The sequence below is a fragment of the Lepidochelys kempii genome, chromosome 25, assembly GCF_965140285.1.
Source record: "Lepidochelys kempii isolate rLepKem1 chromosome 25, rLepKem1.hap1, whole genome shotgun sequence".
Taxonomy (NCBI): Eukaryota; Metazoa; Chordata; order Testudines; family Cheloniidae; genus Lepidochelys; species Lepidochelys kempii.
The window spans coordinates 18,773,586-18,793,867 of record NC_136404.1 but is presented as its reverse complement, the minus strand read 5'-3'; the positions used below and the strand labels follow the sequence as shown (position 1 = coordinate 18,793,867).

General features: G+C 42.0%; 1 protein-coding gene across 7 annotated transcripts in view; it reads left to right on the top strand.

The window, feature by feature from the left end:
* ARHGEF18 (Rho/Rac guanine nucleotide exchange factor 18) overlaps positions 1–20,282 on the top strand; it is a 93,008-nt gene that overhangs the window by 60,790 nt on the left and 11,936 nt on the right. For 5 of the 7 annotated variants that reach the window (XM_073324415.2, XM_073324416.2, XM_073324413.2 and 2 more), the window contains 13 exons: positions 1,166–1,310; positions 2,352–2,464; positions 2,659–2,799; positions 4,123–4,373; positions 5,169–5,294; positions 6,717–6,834; positions 7,489–7,737; positions 10,787–10,863; positions 13,256–13,434; positions 13,970–14,061; positions 15,403–15,591; positions 16,251–16,388; positions 19,461–19,582. In XM_073324415.2, the coding sequence (XP_073180516.1) occupies positions 1,166–1,310; positions 2,352–2,464; positions 2,659–2,799; positions 4,123–4,373; positions 5,169–5,294; positions 6,717–6,834; positions 7,489–7,737; positions 10,787–10,863; positions 13,256–13,434; positions 13,970–14,061; positions 15,403–15,591; positions 16,251–16,388; positions 19,461–19,582 (1,940 nt within the window). The remainder of the gene's footprint in view (positions 1–1,165; positions 1,311–2,351; positions 2,465–2,658; positions 2,800–4,122; positions 4,374–5,168; positions 5,295–6,716; positions 6,835–7,488; positions 7,738–10,786; positions 10,864–13,255; positions 13,435–13,969; positions 14,062–15,402; positions 15,592–16,250; positions 16,389–19,460; positions 19,583–20,282) is intronic. The other 2 variants (XM_073324414.2, XM_073324412.2) reach the window with 1 other exon arrangement.

Genomic DNA, 20,282 nt, shown 5'->3' with positions numbered 1-20,282 from the left:
TTTAATCAGGCTTTTGATACAAACCAGCTGGCTTTGTAGGCCAACATTTTGCAATAAATGGAACATTTTCTCATGAAAGGCTGGATCCTGCCGCCTCATGTACTTAGTCCACTGAAGCCCGTGGAACTCTTCCTGTGATCAAGGGTTTGTAGGATTGGGTCCTAATATTGAAATTGATTTTGTATTTCAAGACTTGTAGCCTCTTCCTCTAAAGAGGCATTCAGTAGCCATTGGCCCTCCTCGCATGGAAGTTAATAAAACAATACACAAGGGGAAATCTCTGGCATTTGTATATTCAGTGGAATAGCAAGTAGAATATGATCCATCTGCTGCTTAGTTGAACACTAATTTATGTAGCCTGGAGTAATAAAGGCTATAATTTCATTGCAGTGTTTGATAGCTTCATGATTCAAAAGACTGATTTATACATGTCACCGGAACTGCAACATAGAATTAAAGCCCCATTCTATGCACATATTAGTGATTATACTTAATAATCCCTGGTTTTTAAAAACTTTATCCATATATCAGTCCTTGGCATCATCTTGCTCCCCATTTGCTGGAATTTGTGTTGCTCCCTTCCTCCCTTGAGTTCCCTTCTTGAGCTTTCCACCTCTCCTCCTGTTTTTTTTTTGTGATCTCAGATTTTTCTTGTTTGACATGAAATGTTCTATGCCCTTGTACAATGGGGTGTGAATAATTGTGTGTAGATTATAGTGCTTTACTAAAGAAGATACTTTGCAATTTCCACACTAAATGGACCCAGCAGGGACCAATTTCCTGCACTTCAGACCTGCTGATTTAGCCAATACAGTACGTTAAGTGGCAGCTTTACATTTCTAGAAGGATCACAAGATAGTATAAAAACAGTGCATCTGTGGGGCCACTTTACTGTGCTAAATCTTAGGGCAGCCAGTTGTGAGCATGGGGAATACAAATTCAAAAAGCAGTGGCAGAAACAACACAATGCCAGCTCCTCCTGAGCTGTCTTTTTGTAGCTCGTTTTCAAGAAAATGGAATGAGAATGTCTTTTTGGACAATGAGCTCCTGACATCCAAGATCTTGTCTGCTCTCCAGCCACGTTCAGAGAGGAGTGGTTTGAGAGCAGGCAGTTTGCAGTGTGCTCCTCACTTTTTGAGCACCAATTCAGTTTTTGCTTCTGTAGCAGCCTCTCTGAAGGAGCAGCCCCAAAGTGCTCTCCTGGGATCGGATGGCACCCCAGTTCTGCCTCGGAATCTCGGTATGACTATCACCCAAAGAAGAAATTCACAGTCTTCATTGAATACTGCTGGTTCTGTTAATAAATTTGGGTAAGTAGACAGCTTCTCTTATAAGCTACTTTGTTTTTCCTACAGTTACGGAACTATATCCATTTCAAATTAAGGACATGCACTTACTACAAACTGTAGAGAGTATTAGATGAAGCCTTAGTGCTGAATTGCATTGAGAAATGCTCTCCAAATAGACAGCTGTTTGTTTCTTTGTGAGGATGCAAAATCTCTGTAGTTCCTTTCTGCTACAGATAAAATACCATGGATTATGGTGAAATTTGGATTGTGGCATTTGAGTACCCTTGCCCAAGCTTTATTGTCCATCTAAGTCCTTTACCTCTAGGTCTCTGGAATCCTAGGAATAGTTTCTTAGCCTGGTTTCAGCGTAACAGCCGTGTTAGTCTGTATTCGCAAAAGAAAAGGAGTACTTGTGGCATCTTAGAGACTAACCAATTTATTTGAGCATAAGCTTTCGTGAGCTACAGCTCACTTCATTGGATGCAAGCTTATGCTCAAATAAATTGGTTAGTCTCTAAGGTGCCACAAGTACTCCTTTTCTTTCTTAGCCTGAATTTCTTGGGCCAAGTAGGGTAGTTGACAATGCTGTTTAAATTGAAATAGTCCCTTATTTTAATCAAGGGATATTTCAAATCTGTGTATCACATTTTTGTTTGCCACAATTATGTGTCTCATCTTATTGATGGAGCTTTTAATTTTGACCCTACATAGGGAATATCGTGCCCTGTCCAGTTCATCAACAGAAAATTAGGTGCCTTTTAAGGTGTAGTACCGGAAGTTGTACAAGAGTTGATTGATCAAGAGAAGAGAATAAGAGACTTTAATTTAATTTAAACTGGAAATTTATCCACCGAGTTTCAATGTTTATTACCAAATTGAATTTGACTATTTCATGTCAAAAAGCAAGGATAGCCTGTGTTTGTTATAACTAATTAGCTCCATAATAAAGGAAGAGTGCAAATTAAAATGGTTTGTTATAGATAATTTAGTTATGCTTTTCTCTCAAAAAATTAATATTCTATGTTAAAATAACACAGTTGTATAATTTTTTTGCCTATTTAGACCAATCACAGGAGAAATGGATGAAGGGGATTCGGGATTTATAAAATTTAAGCAGACATCAGATGATGTTGTCTCACTTGCACCTTCAACAGCAGAATCCATCTTTCTGGAAGGTATGGAACTTCTCTGTCTTTTGAGGATTTCCTGCTGGTTTGTTTTCTTTTCTTTTCTTTTTTTTAAACAAATTGAGTCTCAGAGAGACTATATTGAAATGTTTTATGTTCATAAAAGTTATTGGAGGATATGTCCAAGTTATAATGTTATTTAAGGCATAATGTTAGTTAAATGGAATGTGCTTTTGGTCTAGATGCATACTTTTCCTCTCTGAGAAATGAGATAGAAACAGATGCTCATGAGTTTGAGGCTGAATCTTGGAGTCTCACAGTGGAACAGCCTTATGCAAAGGAGCAAAAGAGAGAAGTTATGAAAAGGCAAGATGTCATTTATGGTAAGAACAATTTATTTCTGTCATTTACATAGTGCTTCTATTTTAAAATGTCTCCTATTGCTATTTTGAGTAGTATAATAGGATTCAGTGATTTCACTGCCTCCCTGTTTTCTTTTGTGCTTAGAAGACAGGATTGTGTGAAGATTTCCCCTCTTCTACCCCTGGACATGCTGTGTACTTGGGTTCTGATTTGTTATATTGTCAAACAACTTGTGGTTTTCAGATTGCTAATGTAAGCTGTAAATTCCACCTATAAAACAAGACAATATCCTTAGCCACCGCCTCGATGTTCTTAAGGATCCCATGGTTCCTTTTGAAAGAGTAGGCTTGTCAGCCCTGTTGTCCTGGCCAAATTGCAACCTATAATGCTAAAACTCCCTCTAGGGTTTTAATTGGATTATAAGGAGTCTTCATTTCTCCTTCTAGAAACCCTTTCAGGAAGTGTTTCCGGTTCAGAATGCTAGCTCGATTCCAGCCCAGAGAGGAATGAAATTATTTTTTTATCCTGAAGTTCTTTACAAATTGCGTGAATAGGGATTATTATTGCTGTCGACATTGGTTACTGTTTCTGCGCTGCATACTTCAAAATGTTTACAGCTGCTTTGTAATGTAGACTGCAGAGTTTTAGTCAGACTAGAGAATTTAGCTGTCAGATTTGCACCCTCCTCAGAGTTGTGTTGCATACCCAGCTTTGAGCTGATCTGAGGAAAGTCTTTAGCACTGCCATGCTGGTATATTGCTGCTATAGTCCTTGGCACGTATTGGTGATATTATTTTATTACTGTCTGGGAGAAATCCAAAAGCATCATAAATGAGTTTTCCATAGGCACAGGCTGGCTTTCGTAGCTGTGCGAGTATCTCATGTCCCATGTTTCTGTACTAATGAGATGTTTGGATTTCAGTAATTCAGGGTCTCCTAGGCTTTGACTTGAATCATAATAAAAGCTGTCAGTTTTCACCTGACTTCAGTAAAAGTAAGGATTTTTGATGGGTACTGAAAAATTTAACTGAAAGCACTCCCTCCGAGGAATGCACAAACTTCACAGCATCCAACACACAACAGTATAAGATCACCTGTCAGTTTATCTTGCCAATAAGAAGTGGTGGGTGTGTTTTATAAATTTAGAATGTAAAATGTAGAAAGTAAAATAGCTGAGTTATCAATGCCCATCATTATTTCAGTGGTGCATTTGCTAGCAACATGCATCAGCACTGTGATAAGAGGCTTGCTGTGGCTGCTGACTTTCACAGCCTGCTCTGCTAGGTGCTTGGCCAGCCGCTGCCTAACATTTCTAAATGACCGCTAACGTGTTTTCTCTCCAGAGCTCATGCAAACTGAAATGCATCATGTCCGAACATTGAAAATCATGCTGAAGGTGTACTCCAAAGCTCTGAGAGAGGAGCTGCAGTTCACGAACACTGGCATCAACAAAATCTTTCCTTGTGTGGATGAATTGTTGGAGCTGCATGGGCAATTCCTGTTTCAATTAAAGGAGCGACGGAAGGCATCCTTGGAGGAAGGCAGTGACCGGAATTACATTATCCAGAACATTGGAGACCTCTTGGTACAACAGGTGTGAACTAAGCTCTAATAACATTAGTTGATGCTATATTTAACTTCTAAGAACTTAACTGTAATATTAAAGTAGGTTGAGTAAAGTTTGAATGTAGTGGGCCCTTGACAAAACACTGGGTTTAAAGTGCTCCTTCCAATACCACATTTGTCTTTGGCTTCTGGAAATGCAGCTGGTCCCTAATTGTGTGAAATGTTGAATATTTCCTTTGTGTATTTATGCACAACATGGCATGCTACTGGGAGGGGCGTGGTCCTGCTTCTTGTCCACTCCAGAATTAAAGCAGCACACCACTGAAGTCCTTCAAAGTAGAGTCCTCATATGCCCCCTGAACACAGCTTTCCTGCATCAATTGCTGACCCTCTTGGGTTATAAAGACCCTTGCTGTAACTGGCTTTCCCTTTTTTCTGCTACTCTATACGCTCTCCTTGACTTGGAATGATGTGATAGAAACTCTCTTACATCACCACCAATTTGCTGTCCCTCCCACCCTTTCCAGCTCCAAAAAAGCTCTGAGTTTGAGTCCCAGAAGCTCTTACTCACATTTGTTGTCTTTCTGCCAGGAGTAAATGAATATTTGGGTACATCACAGTGTCTGATAAAGTGGAGTGGCTCAATCTCTCCTATATCTGGTGCAGGAGAAGTAGCTGGAGTAGCAAAGAAATTTGACCCTAAAAGCTAATCAGCACAAAGCCTAATTAAACCCAAGAGTGTTATAGTAGCCAAGCTTTCTGGGAGTAACTGGCTGCATTTTAAACTGGCTAATTTAATGTCCTTCCTCATCTTTCCAATTAGTTTTCAGGTGAAAGTGGAGAGAGAATGAAAGAAAAATATGGTATGTTCTGTTGTGGTCACAGTGAAGCTGTCAGTCACTATAAGGACCTGCTGCAGAGCAACAAGAAGTTCCAAAACTTAATAAAGGTAAAAAACCCAGCCAGTGACCCAGTCTGCCCCATTTCCAAAAAGCAAAATATCTCTGATTTCTTGGGTTTGGTTTTGAATCAAACTTAAAGCTGAAAGGAGTGTTAGATTGTTACTTGGCTGGTTCTGTCTGTCTCTCTGTGTTACAGATGCCACATGAGCAGTTTGCATGTAACAAAGCCCACCAAGAGAACTGCAGCTCTAGAACAGTCTGGTGGATAGAGCACTGGTCTGGGTCTCAGGAGACCTAGGTTTTAGTCCTGTCTCTGCCACTGGCTTGCTATGTGACTGTAAGCAAGTTGCTTTACCTCTCTATGCCTCAGTTTCCTCATCTGTAAAATGGGGATAATCATTCTTTGAGATCTACCATAAAAAGCGCTGTATAAGAACTAGGTACTATTGTCATAGTTTTGCCCACTATGACATCTCTCCAGAATCAAGAGACTGGCTCCAGGGCATGTGTCAGTCTCTTGTGCACTGGAGTGTGCAGTCTAACATAGGTAGAACAAAATAAGCTGCTATACGTTTAAATGTAGCCAATTTGTAAGGAGTTAACCTGAATCTTAGATGAACGTCACATGGTCCAGATGGATGGAATTTTCTAAATCCTACAGCTCAATAATTCTGAGTACTTCCCAGTATTGTTCTAAATTATAGATCCTCTTAGGTGGTGTCTTTTAGAAGGGACAGTTCATTACTGTCAAGAATTGAAATGAGTTTAAAAGTGCAGTGCATTCTGTTTTCTGAGAAGAGAGTATCCATGAATCTGTAATCCATTCTGCTGCCAGGATCCCAGAGTACCTGGAATCGGACTGACTGTTGGGGTTCTGATGCTTTCATTCATAAGTGGATCTGTATTTATTAGCATAATTCCAGAAACCCTGGTAAAGGAGACACCTACACACCATTCAGTAGCAAGTGTAATTCAGTTCAATTATACTGTTGAACCCGATTAGAAGATATTTATAAATATGTTTTAAAAGTGGGCATAATATATGTATTAAAAAAAAAAAAAGAAAATCCACTGTTAAGTGGGAAATCCAACAATTTGAAGTTGGATTTTGCTCTGCTTTGGTCCAGGTCTGTGTTGCACTAGCTGGAAATAACATTTAAAAATATTTTTCCTGTGATGCAAGTCAAAATAACAACTTTTGGTTTGCTGGGTGCAAGAGTTTGTGGTTGACACTAATGGGGCTGTGGTGCAAGAATAGCCGCTGGGTTGTGTAGTCAGTGGAGATCTTGTTGCACTAAAAAGAAATGTCAAGAGGTAAGGAATGTGTAATTGGGGACGGGTAGGACACGGAGGGCTATCTCAAATGCAGATTGTATCACAACATGGAGTTTATGCCACGTAGAGTTGTCTAACCACATGCTCTGTTTTTGTTGTGGTGGTTTTTTCTTGTTTGTTTTTTTGCTCCCTAGAAAATAGGAAACTCTTCTATTGTGAGGAGACTTGGTGTCCAGGAGTGTATCCTCCTAGTCACTCAACGCATTACGAAGTACCCAGTGCTGGTGGAGCGTATTCTTCAGAATACAGAAGGTATATGAGGTGCCCTGTAATACCTGCCCACCCTGCCCTGGCTGTCTTCCTTTGCACCACCCTCCTTCTAAACGTGGAGCGTTGTCTGGGACTCCCATTAGGCTCTGCCGCTTCACTCCATTATCCATTGAAGGGTTGTTACTGAGCCACAAAAATCACAAAAGGCTCAGGGGCAGCATTAGATTTAACTCTAAAGACAAGAAATCTTGGTGTTTTAGCCTCTCAGTTTGATCAGAATTTGATGCTTTGGTTTTTTTCGGACTTTATGCTACAAAGAAACACTTTGAGCTGCTAAGCACAGAGCACCTCACATTAGGAGGTGATTGGGATTTGTTTAGAGGGGGCATTTTGTGTCCTGGAAATCTAAATAACTTTCATTTTATGACAGGTTTCAGAGTAACAGCTGTGTTAGTCTGTATTCGCAAAAAGAGCAGGAGGACTTGTGGCACCTTAGAGACTAACCAATTTATTTGAGCATGAGCTTTCGTGAGCTACAGCATCCGATGAAGTGAGCTGTAGCTCACGAAAGCTCATGCTCAAATAAATTGGTTAGTCTCTAAGGTGCCACAAGTACTCCTTTTCTTTTCATTTTATGAATTATTCCCTTAATTTCTGCAGCAAAGTCAGACTAACCAACACTCTGCCTCTTTATAGCTGGCACTAAGGATTATGAAGATCTGTCCCAGGCACTCAGTTTAATTAAGGACATGATCACTCATGTAGATGCCAAGGTAAATGAGTGTGAGAAGAGGCAGCGTCTTAGAGAGATTATGTACAAAATGGAGCTGAAATCATCAGGGAAATTCAAGAATGGGCTGCTTTTCCGGAAGAATGACATGGGCCAGCGGCAGCTTCTGCTGGATGGGACGCTGTGCTGGAAAGCTGCATCAGGGAGGCTCAAAGGTAAATAAAAGGGCTGAAAAGGGGGAAAAACACAACTGGAAAACAAGATTTCCATTTGTTTATTACTGATCAATTGAGTATAAAGTCAGATGAGTATAAAGATAACCTGCTAGTTTCATAGGGTACTGGAAGAAATAGCACTTGTTCTATTCCTGACTTGTCAAATAAGCAACTCTATAATGGTACACGATAAATTCCTTATGCAGTTTGATGCTTATAATCTGTCCGATCCTCTGCCCAATTCAAATGGGAGGTCTTTAAATAGATGACAAGGTGTTGAGTCAAACCTTCTTAGACTCCTGTGGAAAAACATTATTTGTGCGAGCTCCAGTTCACACTTGGAAAAATTGTCATGTCAACATCATGACATCTTCCTTCCACAAACTGACTGACTGGTCAGAAAATCAATACGGCTTCCATAAGCTCATTGGCTCATCTAATGTTGCCAGAGGTATCTGGTGCCTGTGGAGTTCACACAGATTTTGCTGCTGGGACAGAGGCATGTTCCCTCATGAGCAGATTGGGTTTATATGTTAACCTGTGCCTCAGGAGAACTTTTCATCTTCAAATCTCTTTGCAGATATTTTAATGTGTTCCTTTTGTGTTCCTGCAAAAAGTGCATTCTGTCAGGCTGTGTGTGTGACCATTGCAAATTTAAAGGAATAATGTACATGCCATTGCAACGCTGACGGTAGGAAAGGCCTGTTGAATAGTGTTTAGAGTAGCTGTGAACAGTTACCAAGTGTTTCCACTTTTCCCACTTCTCTGAAAACTTTTGCTGCTTTAAATCTAGGCTTTTCTTTGGGATAGAGGTCCATAATCACAGTGCGTTAGAAATAACTACAAGGAGCTGCAGATAGGTGTCTAATCTACATCTGATCTTCTGATATAGACTGTGTCTATCACTAGAGCAATAAGTATGATCAGCCCCCCCTATGTATTTGATGTTGCTAACGAATTTGCTTTGGAATCCAACTGGTTGCAGAATCGGCTCCAGAATCTAAACTTTCCTTATATACAAAGCTTGTTGTGGTAGAAATGACCCTTAAAAACATGACCTGAGTGTAAGCAATGCAGTAACAATGGCTCTGTGGGGTGATCTACTCCATTCCTCTCAATAGGCTTTAAATCTCAACCCCAACTAATTACAGTTAAATGTCAATATTCTTAACTATTTCACTGCTGATCACTTTAATAGAAATCTGCTGATCTCATCCCAGGATCCCAAACTGCCTAACATGCCTTCTTAGGGACAAAAGCCCCAACTAGACAGCCTCTGACATGACCCATGACAGTTAAGTGGTTTTGATTTTAGTCCTAAGTAGATCATAGGATCTGGTACAAGAAGTGAATATAGTTGAACTGCTTGATAATAGTGACCATAATGTAAATAAATTTAATATCCTTGTAGGGGGAAAAATGCCAAAGAAACCCACCATGGCAGCATTTAATTTAAAAATGGGGAACTACACATATATGAGGTTAAACAGAAATTAAATTAAACAGGGACAGTAATAAAGACAAACTGCATGGAGGCTACTTAAAAACCCCATAACAGAGGCTCAAACTAAACATCTTACCCACCCATCCCCTGCCCCAGTCAAAAAGTAATAGAACAAAAAAATGCCACCATGGCTAAACAGCAGAGTAAAAGAGGCAGTGAGAGGCAAAAAGGCATCCTTTTAAAATTGAAAGTCAGATCCTAGTGAGGACAATAGAAAGGAGCATAAACTCTGGCAAGTTGAGTATAAAAGCGCAATAAGGTAGGCCAAGAAAGAATTTGAAGAGTATCTAAGGACACACAAACTATAAGCAAAATTTTTTCAAAGTACATCAGAAGCAGAATGACTGGCAGGCTGTGGGGCCACTGGACGATGGTGATGCTAAAGGAGCACTCAAGGAAGACAATGTTGCTGCAGAGAAGCTAAATGAATCCTTTGCATTGTACCAGTGCAGAGGGTATAGGAAAATCCCCACACCTGAGCATTCTTTTTAGGTGACAGATCTGAGGAACTGTCCCAGCTTGAGGTGTCAGTAGAGGAAGTTTTGGAACTAATTGCTCAATTCAACAGTACTAAGTCACCAGGACCAGATGGTATTCACCCAAGGGTTTTGAAGAAACTCAAATATGAAACTACTGCAGAACTACTAACTGTGGTATTTAACCTATTGGTTAAATCAGCCTCTGTATCAGATGACAGGTGGATAGCTAATGTGACACCAATTTTTAACCAAGGCTCCAGAGGCAATCCTGGCAATAACAAGCCAGTAAGTCTGATTTCAGTACCAAGCAAATTGGTTGAAACTGTAGTAAAGAACAGAATTATCAGGCACATAGATGAACAGGGAGGAAGTATTTCTTTGCACAGTCAACATGTGGAACTCATTGGTAGGTGATGTTGTGAAGGCCAAAAGTATAACTGGATTCAAAAAAGAATTAGATAAATTCATGGCGGATTAGTCAAGATGGTCAGGGACACAACCCATGCTCTTGATATCCCTGACCCTCCAACTGCCAGAAGCTAGGACTGGACGACAGTATCACTTGATAATTGCGCTGTTCTGTTCATTCCTGCTGAAGCATCTGGCACTGGCAACTATCAGAGACAGGATACTGGGCTAGATGGACCGTTGGTCTGAGCCAGTAGGCCATTCTTATGAGGCCATTCAATATAGGCCAATATAAAATCAATAATACAAGGGCTGCTTTACTGCCTATATTCATTTTCATACTCATTTTAGTAAAAGCATCCATTTGTTGTTTATTTAAAATGAAGCTACAGAAAATGAGTCCTTGCCACATAATTGAGGTCTACCTTGATACAGAGTACACAGGGCCTTGATTATAATCCATCCAGGTAGGCTGCATCACAAAGTGGCTCATCACAATGTAGAATGGTACTGAAAGGCTTCTGGTACCAAAACATTCTCTGTAAATCATCTGCACTGTTTGACATTTACACTGTAGTGTTAACTCAAGTGGTTTCTTGTTTGCATCAAGTCTTTTGGCTTTAAAACCATTTCATTTTTCTCCTGTTGCCTTGAGTAGATATTCTGGCTGTCCTGTTAACTGACGTACTTTTGCTGTTGCAAGAAAAGGACCAAAAATATACTTTCGCATCTGTGGTATGTATCTTTCTGCTTCATTAAAATATTCACTCATAATATTCATGAATGTTGGTAGCAGTATTCATATTAAATGTGTATATTATGGTAGTGATCAAGCTCCCCAACTGAGATCAAGGCCTCATTATGCTGAGGGGCTGCACAAATATGCCTGACTGGCCTATGGAATTCAGACTCATATGCCAGCTGATATGGAGACTCCGTCTGTCACCACTGGAAGTGCATGCGTCATTGTACATAATAGAAACGTAAGAGTCATGAGAGTGGAGTTTGTTCTAAACTAAACTAATGCCCCCTCATGAGCTGCAGAGGCACCCACATAGAAGAATCAAAAAGAGAAAATATCTGAAAGAAAAATATGATTAGAAAACAAACCAGGTATCTTAGGGTCACGTAAGCTAAACCTGGGTCAGCCCCAGAACTTTTCTCTTAGTACGGAACTCCTAACCCAAGCAAACTCTCTAACTTCCTGTGGCATTGAGCACTGTTCTGTGTTCTTTTCACTGCTCCCCCTATTGCTGGGTTGTGTATGCTGGCAGTATATGAGGAAGTGTGCTAGAACCCTGCTTTGAAAGGCCCCTATAAACAGCTCTTTAGAGAAGGGGGACTCTGCTGCTCAACTTTCCTTCAGTGTGTTAATTTGAGGCTTGATGAAGGAAAAAAAAAATCCTGCCATGTCATCTGGGGAAATGGTAAACTGTGACTAGGGTAGCCTCCAACCTGCTGCAACTGAGATTTTCTTATGTAAATGTAATGAGCACTAACCCATATGTAATTACTGCAGCAATTTGGAGCACTTGTGGATTCGCTTGTTTTTCAGGGCCTTTCCTAGTTCTTAGGACAGACATGTACATTTGGAACTGACCAAAGTTCAGTTGTGACTGTAACAGGATTTACTAATTACAATTTTGAAAGGGGTTTTTTGTTTTAAATTATTTACTTTGTCCTGATATTTTTCAACATATCAAGACGGGGGCTGAATATTCCTGGCCAACTGTATCACTTGACTTCCATGGGATTTAAGCAAGTACTTAAAATTTTAAGCCTATACCTATGATTTCCGGGAAGGGGTATTTTCTATCTGTAAAGTTGCTGCACCTGGGCTTTTACAGCCTATTCATCCATTCATGACAACATACACACACTGTTCGGCTTCTATAGCACTGGAGTAGAGTGGGATATTTGCTTCTGGTCCGTTTCCCAAAATATACTCCTTCAGGTTGAATGTTAAACCCAAATGTAATACCTGCAAATGGAACACTTGGATAGTTGTCATTGGGAATGTTTGAGTTTGCTCCTCTGCGCGGCTTGCAGCCTTTTTGTCCTATGTTACTGTAGTTGCAATTCTACTTCACTAGCTCAACTCCTGCTACAGAAGAACCTAGATATCATGTGTTAGAATGCTAAAGAGCATCCAGCCTCTTGTTACCATCCCAAATTGCTAATCCCTAGTGGAGGGTGCCTTGCCTGGTGGAATACTGTCTGTCCATAGTCAAGGATTGATCTGTTCGTGGCACCTTTATATTTATGGGATCTGTTTAAAATGAGCTAAATATTAATCTCTCCTAGATAAATTAAGAGGAGGAGGGGAGTGAATAGATCTACTCGGCTCTCCTGCATTGTCCTAGTGACCCCAGCACACAGCTTGCAGGGGAGCCCGAGGACAGTTGGCAAAACTTTGTTTTCTTGATGTCACAGTTTCAGGAATCCCCTCTGCTTCCCCCCAAGATTTATGCGGTGGAAATGGAGCATGTTCAGCAGCCTGCAAAATAACTCTTTTCTCACCCAGTGATGGGTTATCTAAGTGTTGTACATTGGCTGAAATACAAAGTGTAGCTAGGGACACTGGTTACAAATATAACCCTTTTAGAAACGGTTTATCATGGAGAGTTGCTGTTAATCTGTTATATAAGAAGGGTTTTACCCTTTGGACCTGGTTTCAGTTTCCTAGACCTGAAGGTGACTCTCTCTCCCTGTCCTATGAGCTAACCTGCCAGTTTGGCACCAGCATTGCTTCCTGCTGCTCTCCTTTCATTTTTATATTCGTGTATCATTAGGTCTAGTGGTGGTGTTTTTTTCCCTGTTCTGTTTTTATTACTGCCAAAAGAAGCAAAGTCCAAACTAGTTCATGCTGCCCTCCCTCACGGGGAACTCTGAAGAGCCAAAATTCACAACTCTCACAAGTCTCATGTTTTTAGAATGTAGGTCCTTGAGACTCATCTGTTATGTGCCATGCACGGGTGCTATATAAAAGGGCCCCAGCAATAAAACTGCACCATTGCAGTTTGTCTTCATTGGTCATGGACAGAGAAGAAATCCTAATCCTAAAGGTGTTGTGTGATCTAGTGCTTCAGCAAAACTTAACACATCAACTTATATTTTTGTTCTGCAGGACTCTAAGCCACCAGTTATTTCATTGCAAAAGCTAATTGTAAGAGAGGTAGCTAATGAGGAGAAAGCAATGTTCTTAATTAGTGCCTCATTAAAAGGACCAGAGATGTATGAAATTCACACCAGCTCCAAAGAAGAGAGAAATTCTTGGATGGCGCAAATTCGCAGAGCTGTGGAAAGGTAAATTATGACTGAAAGTCGGAGGGTTTGATTTCTTGATCATGTGTTTGATCTCTCAGCACAGCTGAAAGTTCTGCTTGTGGGGTAAAGATACATTTGACTAACCTGGTCCCTCAGGCTCCATTTCACATCCTTGCTAAGATGTATACTAGTCATCTCAGTGCGCCTTCTCTCAGGAGACCAGATAGATTTGACTGTCTTTTGGTTTTGGTTTTTGCTGTTGTATTTCATGCTCTTCGTAAGAGTGGAGCATGTTGCTTTGCACATGCTCACCTGAAGGAGACAGATCACGGCAGATGAGAGAAGATTAGGGGTTTTATTTGTCAGTAACTTGACCTGGTCAGAAGATTAAGCCTCCCTAGGAAGCGTGTTTGCCCACTACCTGACATAATAGTAACGTTCTGGATGCGAGATACAAACAGGCTGCAGGATACAGCACCTTCCAAGCAAGGATGCAGGATCTGGGCCAAGGCTTTCAGTAGGTTATCTATGCATAGATCAAATCAATCTCCTCCTGCCTTGCCTCATTTTATAGCTGCCCTGATGAAGAGGAAGGAACATTCAGTGAGCCTGAAGAAGAAAGGAGACTGGCTGAAGCACGAGTTGCTAAATTAAAAGAATTTCAAGGTAATGGTTTATGCAAGCATCCAGTGAACAGCTTCTCAGTATCACTAACTCTTCGTGATCCTCTTATTCTTGGTGGACACTTAATGACTAAGAATGTCATCCCATAACACATCTAAAAAACCCCTCTCACTTTTTGTTGAGATGTGAGAAAAACGATGAGGGGTGTGGAACAGGTTCCGTATGAGGAGAGATTAAAAAGACTGGGACCGTTCAGCTTGGAAAAGAGATGAAGAAGTATGGGGGATGGGACAGAGGTCTATAAAATCATGACTGGTGCGGAGAAAGTGCATAAGGACATGTTATTTACTCCTTCCCATAACACAAGAACCGGCAGTCACGCCATGAAATTAATAGGCAGCAGGTTTAAACTAACATAAGGAAGCATAGGCGCCGACTTTCTGCGTGCTCCAGGGCTGGAGCATACACGGGGAAAAATTAGTGGGTGCTCTGCACTCGCTGGCAGCCAAGCTCCTGCCCTCCCTTGCCGCCTCCTCCCTGGCTCTGAGCGCGCCGTGTCCCCGCTCCTCCCCTCCCCGCCCAGCGCTTCCCACTGTTTGGTGGTGCTTAGGACTTTCTCGGGACGGAGGGGGAGGAGCGGGGACGTGGCGCACTCAGAGGAGGAGGTGGAGAAGAGGCAGGGCAGGGACGAGGACTTGGGAAGGGGGTGGGAAGGGACTGGGGTGGGAAAAGACAGGATGGGGCGGGGACTTTGGGGAAGGGGTGGAATGGGGGTAGGGTGAGGGCGGTGCAGGGGCGGGAAGAGGCAAGGCCAGGGGCGGCGGGGGGTGGGGTTTGAGCGCCCACCAGGCAGAGGGAAAGTCGGTGCCTATGTACGGAAGTACTTCTTCATACAACACACCTGTGGAACTCATTGCCTTGGGAGTGTTGTGAAGGCCAAAAGTACAACTGGGTTAAAAAAAGAATTAGATAAATTCATGGAGGATAGGTCCATCTTGGCTATTAGCCAAGATGGTCAGTGGTGCAAACCCATGATCTGAGAGTCCCTAAACTTCTGACTGCCAGAAGCTGGGACTGGACAAAGATGGCTCACTCACCAGTTGCCCTGTTCTGTTCATTTTCTCTGAAGCATCTGGCACTGGCAACTGTCAGAGATAGGATATTGAGCTTGATGGACCATTGGTGTGACCCAGTATGGCCATTTTTATCTGCTTCCTTTTCTGCCATTTGGCTCTTTCTGGCCATTTATGATAGTAAGAGCTTCAAACAAACAGAAGAAATACAAAATAAATCAATATGATCTTCTGAAATTAGCATTATGCTTCTGATAATGATTTTACAAACAGCTTTGTAGGGTTTAAATTAGTTTGTTTTTCCCCCTAGACCGTCTGAGCATGAAAGATGATCTGATTTTGCAAAGTCTAAATGAGAAACAACAGATTTATCTAGAAATGTCTGAAATGAATGGATTTGAAGATCTTTCCCAAGGAGCCCGATCCAAACTTCTTCTCAGGGGGGAGACCTTAGAGAATCTGCAAGGAGAGGTGATCCTGAAATCTGCAGTGACGGAAAGTAAGTGCAAAACAGGAATGTGTGTTTGTGTGTGTGTAGGTAGGTAGGTAGATATAAAGAGAGAGGCTATGGGGTTTAATGGTATCTAAAAAGTTAGTACTTGGGTAGTGCTGTTCAGACTATTAATTCTCAGAGCCCTCCTGTGAAATGGGTAATGTGGACGTTCCCTACAAGTTAGAACAATATTTTTTAAAAGTTAGATCAAATTATGGCGCGTAGACATGAGTCTGTTCGGATGTGTGGCTACTGAGTGCCCTGACAGCATGCCAGCATGCACTGAGATACCGTGCAAGGGTCCCAAATTAAGGGAGGTTGGGCTGCCTGTGAGAGCAAGGATGGCATGAGCACAGATAACAAACATCACCTTAATTGGTGGCTGATGTGTGAAGAGTCATTGATTTAGCCTTCTGAAAGCCCATCAAGACTGGCCTAATGACTTGAGTCCCCATTTGAAGATGAGGCATCATCTTCACATGTGCCTTTCCGTTTCAGAGTATGAGGTAAGGGAAAATATGTCTGTGCTGTAAAGAGGCTCTCAGTCTGATCTCTAAATGCATGTCAGAGTTTTGAATGGTTGTATACGTAACATAGTAGCATGGTGCCAATGCCTCATTGCATGGACATGACTCCTTAAAATTACCTGTGCTCCTCTTCCCTAGTTGAGAATCTCCAGAACCTGATTTTCACACAGTCAGCCAATGTGACCTATCGTTCTGAAGACAGCTGTGGGTTGGGGCTACCCAGGAGAGCGGAGACCTTTGGGGGATATGACAGCACCACCACAATACAAAACAAAAGTAAGACACTGGGGCCTTCGGGGATCCAGTCCAGGACTGCAGACCCAGTGTGTCAGTGAGAGGAGCTGGCATTCTGGTCACCTTACTGATCTTTTCGGTGAAAGCCCAGGATGTCAGCTGTTCTCCAGCACAGTCGTTCTGTTACTAGCCCCATAGGCTATGAGGGCTGTAGAAATTGCCGATGTGGATAGTAAGATGGCTTGGTGTTGGTAACCCTGATGCGGCCGTTCCATTGTTGGTGGCTTATGCATGTTTCTCACTATCAGATCGCCCATCTTGATGATGATTGAGTAAAAGTTTGTGATAGGCATGACCTAGTCGAAATCTTTAAGGTCATGTTTTACAAACGTTGGGAGTCCATATTTAGGGTGATGGCTTGCAGATACAAGGATGTATCCATTGCTGTTTGACCAGTGGCCTTCACTTGTCAGGTGTATTTCTTGCAGTGCAAGGACGTTGAAATTTTAAGTCTGCAGGATTGTTGTGATGTAATTGCACTTTGCGTTGGATAGGCCTCATTATTGAGCTGCATAATTTTCAGCGATGGGTCTGTTGGAAGGAAGGTTTGGTCTGGACATGTGCAGTTATTGCCGTTGCTTTTCTGACTGGGAAGACCCTTAAGATCATTTGGTTACTGATTTGATGACATTCATTGTGTTTTTGCATGTATCAGGCGACCGTGTGAAGGGTGTCATCTCTACCCCCATGCCATCCACACGGGCAGTTTCAATAGCCACCATGACCTATGGGGCTATTATAGGAACGACCATCCTGGGCTTTCATCAAAGACCAGGACCTCTTTTTAGGATGCCAAAACCTGTGGCACATTCGGGTCAGCCCGATGGAGGAAGTGCTACGCTCGTGACCTTTGTTTTGTCTCACAGAATATTAGCGGCCACATGTCATATACGAGGTCAGTTCTCAATGACTCTCCCAGCAGCCAACACCACCTGGCTGTGATTTGTGTAAAAGTTCCTCTAATTCGATTCCCTTCTGAAACTCCACTAGAATTTACACTCTGCTGATTGGTCCTGCTATGAGGCGATCTTAGAGGGCTTGATAAACTGGATCCCCCCATATCTGGCTCATAACCACCACTTTATAGGTCTACTAATATTGGCCACCAAATCAAGCATGGCAAGAGGCTTCAGAAAAGCATTCATTCCTTCCTCAACAGAAGAGAGCGAGGCACTCTTCTAGCAATATCAAGCCAACAAAAGCCTCAAAATTGCAATGTCATTGAGTCTTTGAATGCAGTAAGAAGGAAAAGGTTCTGCAAAACCGTGATGGCTCTTGACTTCACGAGGTCAAGCCACAAAGCCTGGAAGCTCCTCTGTCTTTCAGGCAGTGGGGCTCCAGTAGCTTACAAACCACCTCAAGTAAGTGCAGATGCCATCACTGCAGTTAACTGCCAACTTCCATGTGCCCATGGATAAAAACATAAGGTGGAAAGTCCACAAACAACTTTACTGCACAGTGCCCGTTGTCTTCCTCCCTTAACGCCTTCTACACAGTAGATGAAGTGGATAAGGGTCTCTCCAACAGTAAGTCCGGGAATGCATCAGGAATGGATGGAATATATCCAGAAATTCTGGATAAACCTTAGTCTGAAAGCAAGAATATGGCTGGCAGACTTCTTCCTTAACAGCTGCTCTTCTGGTAGAATACCAAAAGAATGGAATGTAGCTAAGATTATAGTCATTTTGAAGCCCGGAAAAGAGGCCACTGATCCAAAAAGTTACCAGCCCATCTCTCTCCTGAGCTGTTGCTACAGACTGTTGAGCGGCTCCCACTTCAAAGGTTACAGCCGAGAGTGGAGCATCTGGTTTCCAAAGAGCAGGCCAGATTTAGAACCGGTCGCAGCTGCTGTGACCAGGCGCTGGCCTTAACCAGCTACACAGAATCTAGCTAATAGCAAAAATTAAAACTAGTGGCAGCATTTATTAACCTTCCTTCCACATACACTACTGTGTGGTGCAAAGGTCTCCTGCTGAAGTTATTAGTTTTCCCGGCCAGTCAACCATCAGCTTCCTCACAGAGATGCTGAGTAACGGAAGATTCACCACACACCTCGGTGACTCCACTAGCAAATTACAGAGACTGAACAGCAGCCGCCCAGAGGGACCCGTTTTAGCACCTGCCCTGTTTAATCTCCCCACCATCTCTGGTCACATCATCCCATAAATTCATGTGTACGGATGATACTGCATTAGCAATGTGAGTGTCCTCTCTGAAGGCCACAGAAAAGGTGACTAACAACGACCTCTGGACACTTGAGCTGTATTTCAAAGCTTGGCAACTGAAACCCAACGCTCCCAAAAGCACTCGTCTTTGCCTTCCACTTGAACAACCCTGAGACCAAAGTGCCACTGAAATGTCTGCCTTTAACACACGACCACAATCCATGGTCCCTTGGGGTTACCTTCAATTGGACGCTGAGCTATCGCCAACACCAAAAGAAGATAAAGGCAAGGGTTAGCATCATTCAGAAGCTCACTGGCACATCCTGGGGATGTGATGCACACATACTTGGAACATCCTCCAAGCCCTGCTGCCCCTTCCCTACCATCTTTTATCTACAGGAGCTGTTTCACCTGCCTGTTAAAGGTAGTTGTTGTGATACGAAAAGAGCACAAGGTAGATACTCGCCTTATGAGACTTGGTTTTCAGTTCCTCCCCTATCCACCACAGTAATTGCTTCCGGTAAGATGTATGTAGCAATAGATATCGGAGGGTATGTTTTAGTAACCACTGATGTTCTCAGTCTTTGCCTTGTTGCTGGTTGTATGTTAATCTGTACACGGACTATTTTAATTCACTCTCACTATTTCCCTTAGTCTGTTCTCTTCAGGTCTCTCACAACTCTCAGATGGACCTGACTCTCCCTGTTCCCTACTTTCATACATATTTTTAAATCAACAAATTGCAAATCTATACAAACTTCCAACCCCAGAGTTGTTCTGCTTTTGCCCATTAAATTGTTTCAATTTTTACATTTTTTTCCTAATAGAAAGTACCAAGTGTTGCACATATCATCTCTGTGTATGTTGACTGGGTTACTTGCTTTTTCAGATGGTAGTTTTAAGAAGGTCTGTGGTAGTGACCAGAGGCTGAGAGACCGGAGAGGCCCTGCAATAAGTTCAGATGTGCAGCTCCATGACCTTCCTCTTGATGCAGAAGAAGGACCTCACACAGTACGTTAGTCTTCACTCATCCTTTTAAAATGCATATCCTGGTAGTCCTAGACAAACACGGTGGAGACAGAGGATAAGTCACTGAAAATCAGAAGTCCCAACAGCTGATGATGTCCACTCCTTAGCAGAGTCCTACGTCGTGTTAAATAAGTTGGCTCCATTAAGGCTACTGTTCTTTAGGGTTGAACTCGTGGTTTGTGGTTTTACATCTGAAGTGCAAGAATCTACATGTACTTAATTTGGCAACTTTTTCATTTATAGTGCTTGTCCATTCTCTACTGTATGTACTGTTTACATGTAGTTTTTAATGATTGTGCATCTATTTCAACCTGGAATTTGGCTAAAATATTTCCTATGTCCCTCCTCAGTGTGAGAGCCCTTGGGGAAGATGCCTTTAATTAAGGCCATCTAGATAATGCCACACAATGACGTATTGGGAGAGGTGTGTCTTAATGGTGCCACTCCCTTTACTTTATTTTTTCTTCAAATTAATGTTCTTAACACTAAAATGATTTGGAGGGTTTCACAGAATAGAACCTAATGTGACTCATTGCTTTAAATTGGATTCTTACCAGCATTAATCCTCCATGTCAAAATGAATTTTTAAAAAACAAGAAAATTCTTTTGATACTTGAGAAATAAATTATTGGACTATTTCTTTATGGTACTTGGAATATGGTCTCCTCGGTCTGCAAACACT